At 37.5% G+C, this 15,118-nt stretch overlaps 1 protein-coding gene across 2 annotated transcripts in view; it reads left to right on the top strand.

Annotated features, from left to right (window-relative positions):
- Positions 1-15,118, top strand: part of LOC132110001 (neuroligin-3-like) — a 185,384-nt gene that overhangs the window by 33,546 nt on the left and 136,720 nt on the right. The window contains exons 2-3 of one of the 2 annotated variants that reach the window (XM_059516527.1): positions 8,309-8,972; positions 10,928-10,987. In XM_059516527.1, coding sequence (XP_059372510.1) covers positions 8,504-8,972; positions 10,928-10,987 — 529 coding nt within the window. In that variant the 5' untranslated portion in view covers positions 8,309-8,503. The remainder of the gene's footprint in view (positions 1-8,308; positions 8,973-10,927; positions 10,988-15,118) is intronic. The other variant, XM_059516528.1, reaches the window with a different exon arrangement.

The following is a 15,118-nucleotide window of genomic DNA, read 5'->3' as shown; positions in this document are numbered from 1 at the left end:
CTGGATAAAGTGAATTTCTTTTTTTATTATTTTGGTAAAATGACTGGTTGATTATACAATATCCTGCTTATCACACCGATCCTTAAATAAAATAAAATAATGTATTGTGCTGTATAGTATGTGAGAAGAAAATGTGAAGTGATATGCAAGACATGAAGTCAGTTGAGAGGAAGTCAGCTAAACATTAGTCTCATTTGACAAATAAGAATCAAATATTCCATAGAACTGTGTAATGTCATAATCAACTGGCACTCTTCCCTCACTTGACCCATTTCCAGAAATAAAAGCAATCACCACTTTTTGAATGAATTTGTAACACGTGACTTTTACTGTAAATCAAGGGTTTCTACTGTGAATATAATGGCCAGCTGTTGTCCTACTCTGGTGGCCAATAAGATGAAGAAACCACAGCTGTGTGTCTTCGGAGCTGATAATCACATCTGAATCACCAATCAAGTTCTTATCTTAACCAGCGGCATCTAAATGTGGATTCAACCTAAAGGCAGCCAAGTGGATGATGCTTGTCTAGCTTCCTATTAAGACCCTGAGAATGAGTGATGTGACGTGACAAATCTAGAGAACTCTCTTCATCCTAAATCACATAGTCACGTTGTAATAGTACAGTACATGTGCACTGTCTGATTTCTTATTACAGATGTGATAGATGGAGGGTAGTTGAGTATAGGCTGGAGAGCATGTGCACATGCACAAACTCAGTCCTGCGAACCTCTGAAAAGCTTCTTGTAGACTCAGCGGTGTGTCTGCGTGTTGGCTTTATTACTGGCAGCAAGGCCAACCACATGAGGCGATCAATATTTTCTGTTTTTCTGCATTTCTGTGTTTTTCCCATGGTGAAAATACGGCAGGTGTTTGAAAGGATAGATCCTAAAAATGAAAATCCTGTCTGAGTTTCTTCTGTGGAGCACTAAAGATGATGTTATCAGAATGTTTAAGTGGATTTTGCAATTGAAGTGAACGGGGATGGACATGAGCTCCAAAAATGGCAGAAAAGCACCATTTAAGTTTGACCCCAAAAAAGTGCATACCACTAAAGAGCTATATTTAAAATCAAAAGTGAAAATGTTTGTTGTTGATGTTATTGTTGTTGATTTTTTTTTTTCTGGCTGCAAGGAAGATCTTCTGTAAATAATAACATTAATAACGTTAATGTTCCTCACACAAAGGTACTCTATAGTATCAGAAGGCTTGTACACAAACGGACTACTGTTATAGTAATTGTATGGTGCTTATTTGTTATTTTGGGGGTTTGACATTGTGTGCCCCCATTTACTACCACTGCATGTGAATGATCAGCAGGAATATATTTTGTCTAAAATCTCTCTGTGTAATCCACTGAAGACAGAAAAAAATAATAAACAGATGACAGATGTTTTTTTTTATGGGTGAACTATTCCTTTGGAGCCTAGGGAGCCCCTAAGGAACACAAGAGAGTACCCGGTGGTCTGTAAAAACTGTAAAAGTATAAAAGTATAAAACATTAATAATAATGATGATGATTTTTTTTTTAGTTTTTGTTGGAAATTGTTAAATTAATTACATTTAAAAAGGTGTCATGAACTGCGTTTTTTATTATTTTTATAATGTTATCAAGATTTCATCATAATTTAGAAGTAATAAGCTGTTTTCTGTCCTGTTTTTGACCCCCTTATTATATTTGAAGGCGTGGTGGATTGATGACTCAGAAGTAAACGCCCACTGCAATGATTGGCTAGTAGTTGTGTATGTTTGCCAGCATGCATCCTTCAAAGATAGATGCATAAATTTGGCAGTGCATATCAGACGATCAGTAATAACAGACAAAGCAATAGCAATCACATACAGTAATAAGAACAGTTACTCACACTTGTTTTGCAGCATTACTGTTCGATCCAATGTAGTCGGCACAGCAATGTCTTTTGGTTTCGATCTTTCTGATAATCCTACATGAACATAATGAAAACGTTTTGAGTTCTGAAAAGTTTTGAAGTACAATCACCTCTTATATGTCAAAAGATCAAGGGATGTTTGTCCTCCCTGTGGTGTGAATCAGGGCTGGATTGTTAACCGGGGATCTCCCTGGTGGACAGAAGATATAGATGGCGCAATTAAGTATTTTGCTCTGCCTATATAAAGATTGTTTCACCCCATCTTCCTCGATGGCTTTTTCCACGTTTTCACAGCAGCTTTATCAAGAACAGGCTTGCTCTGCGGTGAGTAACGCGGGCCAAAAAGCCAGGCAGGAGAAGAAGAGTAGTTGAATCTGTAAAGTGTTTGATAGGGACTTGCAATGGAGGCAGGCATCTATTCTATCCTAATGTGTGCACGTCTTGAGTGTAGAATAGGCTACACACTTTTAAAATAAAACGTAAATTCGTCCCCCACGATTTTTTGTCCAAGTCAAGTGTGTTCAAAGAGGTTTCCATGGACCAATGCAAATAAAGCTAGATTTAAATTAAAAGACACGATATTGTCAGACCTGACATTTTATTCTTATCCAAAAGAAGATGTGATATGAGTGTGGTACATACTGTAGGCTACATACATAGGCCTACACTACCTCAGTTTTTTTTTTTTTTTTTACAGTAAGAAACATCCAGTAAAAAGATTAGTATTTATCTGAAATAAAAAGTTTTTGTAACACTATACATATACCATTCAAAAGCTTGGAGTCAGTATAATTTTGGGGGAAATAATAGAAATGAACACATTTATTTAGCAAGGATGTTTTAAATTGATCAAAGGTAATGATAGACATTTATAATGTTACAAAAAAAAAATCAATTTCAGATAAATGCTGTTCTTCTGAACTTTCTGTTCATCAAAGAAACCTGAAAATTCTACTCAGCCATTTTCAACAACAACAATAATAATAATAATAAATGTTTTTGAGCAACAAATCAGAGTATTTGAATGATTTCAGAAGGATCATGTGACTGGACTAATGATGCTAAAAATGTAGCTTTGAAATTACATTTTAATATATATTAAAATAGAAAAGTTATGTTAAATATTAAAAATATTTCACAATATTACAGCTTTTGCTGTATTTTGGATCAAATTAATGCAGGCTTGTCGAGCAGAATAGACTTCTTTAAAAACCATTAAAAATCTTACTGTTCAAAAAATTTTGACTGGTAGTGTATAGGCCTATATATATATATATATATATATATATATATATATATATATATAGAAGTGGTGGTGGGGTGCCTGGACCAAAAAATGCCATGGCCGATTTTTTGTCCCAGTCCAACCCTGGTTTGAATGGAAGTGCGAATCACGTCACGGTGGCCAGGATAAAGACGTTCAAAGTCACGGCATCACATCACTGCTCTTGTGCGAGTGACACTGCTCAGCTCGACGCGAGATGTGTTGCATTGCTCACGGTAGCTGTCACTTACGTCTGCTCAAATCACCAGCTCTCGCTGGAAATTAATGACTTCTGATCGCTTTGACTCTGCAAATCGCTGTCGGAGCAAACGCAACATTCGTCTTACTGAATTTAAAATGTACTGGGAAGTTGTTTCTGTTGATGTTATTCTTTTCGTTATTATCTGTAGTGGTGGGCGGTGTGACCAAAAATTTATATCATGGTATTTTTCAAAGTGATACCAGTTTCACGGTATATGATGGTATTTTTTATTTATTAAAAAATTTTCATGCATGACCGGGTTTAAGCCACATTTTCTACTGATTGAGAGAGGAAATAGGCTACTGGTATCAGTAGACTGACTTATGCTCTATTTTATACTGTCATGATGAGGGAATATTGTAGAAAAATTTCACTCTAAATAGTGATGAAACATGACCCATTAATACATGTTAAACAGGAGTCACTCTCATTCATTATCGTGACATCGTCTGATAAAATCAACATGTACTGTATGTACAGTAGATGCATGTTGAGCGGCTATGCACTGGTTTTCAATATATTACTTTTTTTTGTCTCATGCAGACACTACCCATGTCTGAGTAACAAACAAAAAAAAGTGCATATTAACAGACGACCTACGCTCATATTTATAATTTCAAACAGTCAATAAGATACAGGTGCACAGGAAATGCTGCTTTGTACTCATTTATTGACGAGTCGGTTGTGGTACTGCCAGCTGAAAGTGATGCTTCTCTGCCGCTCACTGCACAGACCAGACACAGAGAGAGACGACACTGTGCAGGGAGGGTCAGACATCGCACTCACAGGGCAGCACTGGCGACATCTTCCAAATTAATCATAACTAATGTTTATCCCAATAAGTCGCTAGGTTTGTATATATGTTATATGGATAAAAGCCGTTAAAAGTGTATGGAAGTTGCTAAATCTAGCGCTGAAGTCACGCTCATGTGTGAGGCACGGGAGCTGATGGTAGCGGGCAGTGGATATTTTGGACGAGTTCTTCTGTGTCATCACGCTCTACTAGTTCTAGAGCTTCCGTTTCTGAACTTTCACGCTTAGTAACACATACAGCCGTGTCCTCGCCACAGTGCAACAGTGAAAAGAGACCCCTCTCAGACACATTCCGAACACTATTTAAACGACACCAGTATTGCGGTATTTTAAAAATTCGTATCATAAGAAAAATAAACACAGGTACTCGGTATGAACCAGTATACCGCCCAGCACTTATTCACAGAACATTTTATATCACATATTCAGGCGTTCTGTTATACAGTCCTCATTGTCCTTTGGTGTTATCACACAACATACTGTGAGGGTCATCTGTTATCTTGTGCACCTTCATGTGTGATTTTACGTTGAGTTGATAGTTTTGGAGCCTCAGAACATGCACATTTGAACCAGGAAACCAAGGTTTTGTTCCCTCAGGCTTTGTCTTCTCTTGCCCTTTCCATTTTATTTTCAGGTGGAGATAGGTTGTGCCATCATGTTTCAGTCTTTAGTAATTACTATTTTACTTGAAATACGTAATGTTTAGGCAAAAATCTTACAGAGCTGATTTAGCATGGGTGTAGGCTGCAAATCCTGTCTTGTTTTGAGTTTTTACCTACTTCCATGTTAGAATGTGACTTTATATGATATATTGGTAACACTTTAGAATAGGTAATACTTGTTAACTATTAACTACAACATTTCTCTCAATAAATTCTTAATTTGCTGCTTATTAATAGTTAGTAAGGTACTTGTTAGTTTTAGGTATTGGGAAAGATTAGGGATGTAGAATAAGGTCAAGTAGAATAAGGCATTAATATGTGCTTAATTAGCACTAATTCATGGCTAATATTCTAGTAATGTGCATGCTAATAAGCAACTAATAGGTGTTACCTATTCTAAAGTGTTACTGATATATGTATCTATAGTTTTAATTTCAGGATAATGTTGACGACAGCTCTGCATATTCTGTGCTGTGTGTTTCCCACAGAAGGTGTTAAGATGGTGACCATGTATTATGCAGTGTAATATGTGCTAGCTGCTGACAATGAGTCCCAATGCACACTCCCATAACAGTCATAATTCACAGTATCATGGACGGAGATTCACAAGTCTGGACAGTGAGGTGTGCAATAAAGTTTAATGTAGAAGAATACTAATCAAATCTACAACAGAAACATCTGGCTGCTGATTATCAGTCATTCTTCAATAGCAGTTATTAAAAAAACAACCTATGTCCAGTTATCTAGTTATATCAGGGTGTCTATTTACACTAACTTTTTAACTTTTATTTACACTAACACCCAGCAATGTGTGGTTGGGCTAGATAACATTACAAAAGACACCCACAAGGCATCAGTTCCAGTGGTGTATCTAGTGTGGTGTGTTCCTTTTGATGTGATCGTTCCCGAGATCAAACCCGCCTTTTGCTGGATTTTTCTTCTTCTTCCTTTTCAGAACTCATATCACATCGGAAAGGCATTTATTTTCAATAAAAATGTAGGAAATGATCAAAAAGTTGAAAATAAAGTATCTGATAGGGTTAGGGTGGTTGTAGGGAGGGCTTTATTGTCCTTTATTGTTGCAGATAATTGCCTATTTGCCTATATACTATACTATTTGTGATAAGTAGGATAAATCGCTATTTTAAAATAACATATATCACAACCATCTTATGGTTTTATCATCAAACAAACAATGGTAAAATTGTAAGGTCCAATTCTTGCTAATTCTTGCTCAAACCATTAATTATGACTATTACATTTACATTTAGTCATTTAGCAGACGCTTTATCCATAGCGACTTAAAAATGAGGACAATAGAAGAAACATTTGATTAAAGTTGTGAGTTGCAAGTTTACAAAAATAATCGCACAACTGCTAAGTAACAAAGGTTTGGGTTAATCAACCGAAAGTTCAGGGTTTATGTGACAGTGAGTTAACTCTGCTTTGAATACGGCCTGGAGAACGCTATCTGTCATTGATCTCAATGGCTCAGGTACCATGTGACTCAGGGCACAATGGAATGAGACTGTAAGGTGTGTTGTCATTATAAAGTGGAAAAAAACAATTTTTGCAAAGCTTTTAAGTGTTAGCTATTTTGTTGCTACACATCCAAAATACATAACCATAACCATGCTGCTGTGTACAGTATAGACACCAATATGTGAGTATGTGAGTCCCTGAATGTGAGCCCTCTGCGTCCCCATGAAAGTAATGTGGAGTGTGACAAAATAAGAGGGGAGAGTGTCATTGAAATCCAATCACAAGTGTTCACAGGAGACACATTATACGACATCTCTTTCCAAAGACACATTTGAAACGCATGTTCATGTCATGTGGAAACAGTAATGTGTCTTTGTGGAACACTTGTGATCAGATCAACAGAATCGCACGTTAATATGAGCTGGAAACAGGGTCTCAGGTGTTGGACGCTGCCTGGTTTCACCACATCAGGGACAATGATTTTGTATGTTTTAGACAAGTGGGAACTTTAATGTGGAGAGAAGGGGTTGGTACAGTAGTTGACCGGGATCGACCTGGCTGATCATAGCAGCAGCTTGGCTGAATTATTCATAAACTAGGTTTTTACATTTTCATAAAAAGATTAACGGTGCTTGCCTGTTCAAGGAGTTTCTAAAATGTTCTGATCTCTAGATATAATTTTGAGCCCCCTTCATGCTATTCATGCCACTGAATTCTTATGATGTAGTGTTTTTCCCCCTCGGTCCATTCGCCATGTGGACTGGTGCAACTCCCCCAGTTGCACCCCGCTAAGGACGGCACTGAGTGTGTATCTCTTCTCTCTAGAGATCATCTGTACCATTCACAGGCACCAACAAGTGTGTGCGGATGATGAGGTTGAGGATGAAGAACTTCCTGCCAGGCTTTGTGCAAATCAGCCCAAGTTTGGAAAGGAGTTGTGGAGTGATAAGTGCACCTCCAGGAAGATTCATAGCGCCTCTTGTCTGGTGGATACTGCTCCACTAGATACATTATAAATCATTTACAGAGTCATTTTGGAATGCAATATCCGCTACTAAACTCTGGCTTTCTCCTTGTTATTATTCCAAGCCCTCCCAGGGATGGAGGTCTGAGGGTCTTAAGCTTTAAAAATTGAAAATTGATCAGTAGCTGAGCAGGGAAGAGTTTCTCTTCACTGGGGATGACCCTCCTCATCATTAGCATTTACAGTGTTAGCATAGGCACCCGCGAGCCACTTACATATACCAACTTTCCAGAGATGGGGACAGGGGAACTGTGCCTGAAAAATATTTTATTTAACACATTACTGTCGAATTTGGAAAGAGATGTCGTTATTTTGGCTTGATGGGAAACCCTCATACAGTATGTTTATTTACTGATCGAGTAGCTCTCAACTGGTTTTGCTTTAGGACAAAAACATGGTACCGAAATAGTTTATTGTACAAAATAAATAAAATGACCTTAAAAATCGAAGTTTAATGCATAAATATTACTACAAACACTATCAGCTTTACAGTAACAATTCTATTGCCTAGTAATTAGTTACACATTTTCTTTGTTGTTTAAATATTTGCCTAATTTAGCTACCGGCTAATTTTAACCAAGTAACTGATGAACCAAAATAATGAGTTTAACTGAACACACGTGCTTTGACATCAGTGGGGTGCACTTACTATTTTGGTTAAATAGTTAGTTGCATTTCATGTTTATCATGTACAACCTTATCAGTTATGATCCGCCACTTGTGAACCACCCAGTTTCAGTAGAGTGTAGGGATGTTTAAAACAACCTGAAGTAGAGTTGTGCAGGCCTTTGAATGCATTAGGAGAACTGTCATATTTATGTGTGCAGTTCTATCCGCATACCAGAAAAAAAAAGTATAAAAATGGTCTCATTTAAAATTTTCCTGTCTTCTTTATTTTATTTTATTTTTCTGCAGGAGAGAAGATCTGACGAGAATACTGTACAGTGAATGAGGATTCTTCCAGAGGGGAACGAAGCAGAACGTGTATGTTTTTTCTTCAATGACAGGAGTAATCTGGCTGAGTTTGAGGGTCTGAAGAAAGGAGACACGTGCTGGAGGAGTTTCTCGGTGTACGTCGGCATCTAGCAGCAGCGGTAATTTTTACTGACCATGAGGTTGGTGGTGAGCAAAAACCGGCTCGTTTTGCACCAGCAGGACTGCTGCAGTGGCAGGGCTCACAATGTTTCTCTGTGGATATGGATTTTTTGTTGGTGTGTGACGGTCATCAGAGGACAAAGCTACAACCCCACCGTGAACACGCAGTATGGGAAATTACGGGGCGCACGAGTCCCGCTGCCCAGCGAGATCCTGGGACCGGTGGACCAGTACCTGGGCGTGCCGTATGCCGCCCCACCGGTGGGAGAGAAACGCTTCCTTCCCCCTGAGCCGCCCCTGTCTTGGTCGGGGATCAAAAATGCCACTCATTTCGCGCCGGTGTGCCCACAAAACATTCACAACGCCGTTCCGGAGATCATGATGCCAATCTGGTTCACCTTTAACTTGGATATAGTTGCCACTTACATACAAGATCAAAACGAGGATTGTTTGTATCTAAACATCTATGTTCCAACGGAGGATGGTGAGTGTGTCGGGTATAACGGAGAAAAAATAGTCTCTCGCTATACATTCTGTCACTTCCTGTGTGTTGTGTTTGAAGCACGATTCGTTGTCTGGCGCATGTCGTGTCTGTGTACACCATTTCCATTCCTCATCTTGACTTGATCTGCCATGAAGTCTTTCCATCAACTCTTCCCTTCCATGCCACTGTTATGGGTTCCTCTTTTGTGTTGTTCACGAAGGCAAACCAAAAAGAAAGAAAGAAAGAAAGAAAGAAAGAAAGCTAGAAGAAAGCAATTAAGGAGAAAGTAATCTTTTTAATGTAAGAGCTCAGATTCTAATCTGACATAAAGTTTGGATGTAATGATCTTGGTGCACCTCCCTCTCCTCACTGTCTTGACTGTTTTGGGGGATTAGCGGGCCGAGATTAGCTTGCTCGATGCCAGAATGAGCCTTTTGTAGAGTTGCTAAAATTTTCTGGAACACAAGAGGCCTGTGGCATCAGTCCTAACCATGTAAGACCCTTTACTGTCCCACTTTCTTCTGTTAATGTTCAAAGCCTGTCTCCAGGAACGTAAGATCTTTAAAACGAGTGATCAAGTTGAAAATTTGCATTTGCAAATATCTCCCCAGCACAAAGAGCATTTCTTACAAACCCTTACAGATCTGAAAGCATAAGAGCAAGCTCTGTTCCAAAACCCAGTGAGCTGCCATCTAAAGATGCGTACATGCTTGAGAAGGCAAGAAGACTTTGAAGGGAAATAGAGATTTTGACGCTATGAATGCTTAAAGTTCATTATGAGGTTATAGAAAGAGCTTGTATCAGTTTGTGTGCACATGCACAGAAAAATACTACTGTACCTAAAATTGATGCCTGAGTCACATTATGTAACAGCAAAGATGCAGTTTGTCATTGCTTAAAATTTGCATTTGCAGATTTCACCCCAGCTCAAAGATACAACTCCCAAAAAAGATGTTGTCAATTGGTGCTAGCTGTAGCAGAATTACCAAGTGCCGTTTATGCATTCATTGCTGCCAGTAGCCAGAGGCTTGGTTAGCTACATTTTATTGTAGTTTTGTAGCCTAGTTAAACAAAACTCTTAAAATATAATGATTACAGCATCTCCCAAAAAAGGGGGTATTAAAAAGGATGGTTGCTACACCCCCTATCCTTACTGAAATAGAGCACAAAACGTAAGCACACAAACAACACTCCTCACAGTAAACTCATGGCAGACTTGACAATTGATTTCAATTGAGTTTAACATTAACAAGTTGCTAAACTTGCTAAACAGTAGTACTCTAATAAGCAAAATAAGGCACCATTTTTCAGTGAGCTCAGTGCACTGCATTCTGGGATTGCTTTCACTTTGAAGGATGCTGCATTGTAATTTGGGCAAAATGAGATATCCAGAAAGCCAGCATAATGTCACTGCCTGCCTTCTGAAACCAGCAGACCTCTGATGCATGCGGTAAAATGCTGTCCGGGTAGTGCACTATGTTTTGGAACAGACCCAATTGTGTAATAGAAAGCTATGTAAGCTTTTTGTTGCTAAAATTCATTTTAAGTCCAAAAAAAATTCAAGGTTGAAGAGCACAGTTCTCTCCATCTGTTGTCAAAGCATGTTTGGTGCATCATGCAACAGAGCCATGCAATTCTCATGCAAAACCTGGAGTGATGCAGGAGTTGTGAGGAGGAAGAGTTTATTTTGTGCTTGTAAAGGGTCTTATATACTGTAGCAGTGCATGTGAAACTAGGCTTCCTGTGTTCCAGGGTACAACAAATCAATTCCACCCTTTTTATATATATATATATATATATATTTTCTGCCCAAAAGACAAAGCACCCCCGCTAACGTTCTGGACAGGTTCTCTTTGTTGTTTTTGTGGGGAGGGGGAGTGACGTTGTTGCATGTTCTCCTCAAACGTTTCTTCCAGAGCCTTCTGTTATTTTGTAGTCTTTTATTCATTTTACAGTCAAAAGAATATCCAAGGAATGTGCCAGAAAACCCAACAAGAAAATATGTAGAAAAGGAGGTATGTAACAAGCCAACATTGGAGCAATATACAAAGAAGAGAGCGACTGGTACGTCCTCTCGCGTACCCACGGGATATCGCCGACAACTACAGTCTTTTGTACAGAGCAATTTTAAAAATGTCTGTATTATTTTGTCAACAGGTTTTTTTTTTTTTTTTTTTATATATGTGCTATTTCAAATTGCTATAGAGTGTGTATGTATACAACCTACTGTTTTCACATGTTCAACCCTGTTATTGATGACTAACAAATATGCTTGCACCATGTCAAACCATTGGACATTATGACTTTTTTCACAATAGAGAGTTTATCTTATTATAAGTATCTTAGCAAAACAGGGTTGAATAGAAAGTGGGGTTGGGGGTGGGGGTCAGCATGTAAACAGAAAATTATTAAAAAAAAATACAAGTTTTTAAATAATATATGATAGTAAATATTTAATAGATAATGACAACACAATTTATTATTATTATTATTATTATAAGTACAACAAAAAAATTACATGCAATTTGGCCCATATTTAGTTATTTTTTCTATTATTATTATTATTATTATTAGTCTCCAAAATAATAAATTAATATGACTTATTACTGTTATATATATCTGTAGTAAGATAGTTTCCTGACAATGACCTATATATAGATATATATATATATATATATATAAACAATGCCAAACTCCTGTTTTAATTGACAGCTCATCCAATTTATTGAGTGTTGAGTCACTGATGTCATACAGCTTGATATGTGTCAGAAGAACATGTTATATCTTATGACACAAGTAGGGATGCACCGAATCCAGATTTTTGGGGTTCGGCCGAATACCGAATCCACTGTTTAAGATTCGGCCGAATCCGAAACCGAATCCTACTCGCATCCTTATTCCATTAACACAGTAAAACACATTAATGAAGTAAACAATGGCCACAGCAATGTATTTTTCATTTTAACTGTAAAAAAAAAAAAAAGAATAGGCAACATTATGCCAAGATGACAAGTGAGAAAAACTTTTTTGACAATTACCAAGCTTATGCTTACCCAAGTAAACAACCAAAACCTTTTAATAAAAGTGCAGCAATACAAAGAAAGGTGTTTTTCTTTCATTTTTAAAAATCAGAATATGTTTGGTGAAATTAATGTTTAGTTTTCGTTTATAACAGTAGGATAGGCTACGATTAGAAAAGTAGCCAAATATTACGGAAGATCACACATATCTCCTGCTTCATAATTAAATTAACGTAAACCTCAAATCTTTCACATGAAATGAGAGTTTAATAAAAAAAAAAACAAGACGCTCTGCATTAACAGGTGACAGCCGGTTGCGAGTGTGGGAACGAATGTCCCCAGCAGTACTGAAAAGTCTTTCACTGGCCACAGACGTTTACTGGAGCACAGAGGTGGATTTTTGCCATTTTTGCCAGCAGTGGAAATAGCTGCTGGTTTGTCTGAAGAGGATCCTCTCTAAGAGGAATCAAATGCTCACCGGAAAAACGCTTATCTCCACGTCAGCACCCGATGTGACTGGCTAGCTCCTTATTGCTACGGTATAAATCCTCCCAGCCGCTCAAGATTCCTGAACAGTTTAGTTTAGAGCGAACTGTCGGGCCTTGTTCCTCCTCATGTAAACACCTTCACACAATCAATGGCCGCGTGACATCGACCAGCATAGGCCGAAACCGAACCCCGTCAAAAAGCCCAGTATTCAGCCGAATCCGAATCCGAATCCTGGATTCGGTGCATCCCTAAACACAAGTGATAGTGAGTGCTCTTGCAGTTACAATATGGAGTCTGTCATTACAGGAACCTCAGCACCGATGCCAAAATCTGTGCATTGTTTTAAAAAGTAACAGCCACAATGATGGTTACAACAAGTGTAATGTGTTTAGACTGGCAAAGAACACCTCACAGACTTAACGTAACAAAATTCCAGTTAGGATTTCATTAAGACTGAAATAGTGTTTTGCTTCATTATTTTATCTATTTAGTTTTTAGAGTGCTAAAAACAATGCTTCTGTGACAGCAAATGGTTCATTGGTTATGGGACTCAGAAAGCTGATTTGTCGACACATTGCTATAATTATGCAATAATAATTATAACCTTAAAAATACCACCATCACACATACTATTCAGTGGCTGAGTAAACACTTGAACACAGTGAATAGTATTAATAATGACATCAGCTGCATTTGGTGATCCATTCTGATTGGAATTTATTGAATTGCATTGAATTCCATTAAAGAATGTTGTGAGTTTAAAACAGCTTAAGTTGTAAAGGCAGCATCTGTGACTTTCTTTCAACAACAGCAAAATAATTTAGACTCACCCTCTCTGCTCTAAAAATTTTGATAAGAATTAGCTTTTACAGAAATTATACAGAAGTGAACATTAGAGGTCATGGTGGAAGAAGTTTACACAAACATTTTAAAAACAGAAATGTGAAGCCTGCATTTTTGTTAAAACCCTCAATTCTTCTATAATGGGTGCTCTTTGAGATGTTGTTTTAGTGGAGGGACCTGCTACCTCTAGATGGATGAACTTCTGATGTTATTTCTGTAAACAGCACTTTACAGATTTTGTGTGTTGTGTGAAAGTTGGATTTGTAAGTGATTTTTAGACAGATTGTTAACATGCAGTATCATGCTTGGGTTTTTTTCTGGCTGCACCTTCGAAACCGTGTGTCTGTAGCAGTCCCTCTTCCATAGAGACCTCAGTCATAAGATATGTATCTGCTTTCATGAACTGAAAGATAAGTCTAAATTATTTTCAGTTCACAGATGCTGTCTTGCCTGGCACTGGTGCTTTTATAATGATAGCATTTTTTGGAGATTCATTCCCATTACGGTGAAGTCTATTAAAGCATGCTTTAAGAGGAACAACCTTAAGAGCAACCTTCTCTTAACTACTCAGTTTGTATTTTTAAAGAAAACATTAAGTTTATATTGTCTATGCATGTTTTTTTTATTTTTTTATCTTTAATAATGGAACTGTGATACAGGGACCCAAAACTAGTAAATAACAGGCAGCACACACACACAAACGTGTGTTATTATGACAGTATAATAATGTTGTCTGGCAGTAATTTATGCATTAGTACTTGAATTTAGTACACTTAAACTGAGCTACTTTTGGATAGCTTTTTAAAAAATTATATTATTAGAATAAAATAATGCTACCCTGAAATGAAAAACATGTTCAAAACATAACATAACAACATCTAAGGTGCACTCGCAAAGGTTTGTTTGTGTTGCACTGCTGGGTTATCATTTTGCAAATTCAACTGATATAGAAATGCACTAGAAATATACATTGAGCTATTAATATATTTATTCCACAATCCAGTTTTCCCCAGAACATCTTCAGACAGTTGCAAAGATAAAGAAAGTGGTATTCACTTATAAAACAAAAATATATGGGAATGTACTAGAAAATATAATGCAATCATTTCCATATATGGGATACAATAAAATATACTGTATGCATTGATAATGTATTTGATATGTCTAAATATATATATATCAATGAATGCAAAACTGCACTACATTTCTAAGGAAATATAAGGTTTCAGCTGGTCATGTGATCTCAACATGGCTGCTCTCATGAGTTGACTTGCTCAATATAAAGTAAAACAGCTTACATATACTACACTGGAGTCTTCATCTTCATTTTAAACAAAATGTTTTATCCCTAGGGGCGAAAGCTTAAAAACAGCAAAATAACATGGAATATCTGTCACATTTGGAAAATAATGGCATTGTGTTGTGCGTCAGATTTTGGCAGCAGGTTCCCTGGAAATCACTAAACACGCTACCGTCGCAGTCTCCCGTGATCTTGTTAAGAGAAAAGTAAATAACAGCTAAGCATCAAAACCAATGTCTTTACACAGCAGCAGCTGCTGCTGAACTATTAACAACTGCGATCAGGGGGAAACTACAGTTTGGAACAAATTTGCAGTGAGTTTGCGCTGTCGGTTAAATGATCTATGTGGTGTGAGGGAAAGTCTAAAGGGAACGAGCCCTCCCCAGAGGAGCCTTCTGTCTGTATATGGGTCAGGAACAAGAGCAGCTAGCATTTATTTCCTTTACTAGAAACTTAATATTCTTAGATTTTGCTGAATCTACAAATATGATTGC

Source organism: Carassius carassius, chromosome 29 (genome assembly GCF_963082965.1).
Source record: "Carassius carassius chromosome 29, fCarCar2.1, whole genome shotgun sequence".
In the NCBI taxonomy this organism is placed as follows: domain Eukaryota; kingdom Metazoa; phylum Chordata; class Actinopteri; order Cypriniformes; family Cyprinidae; genus Carassius; species Carassius carassius.
Note: the sequence above shows the minus strand (reverse complement) of the source record. Positions and strands in the feature narration are given on the sequence as shown.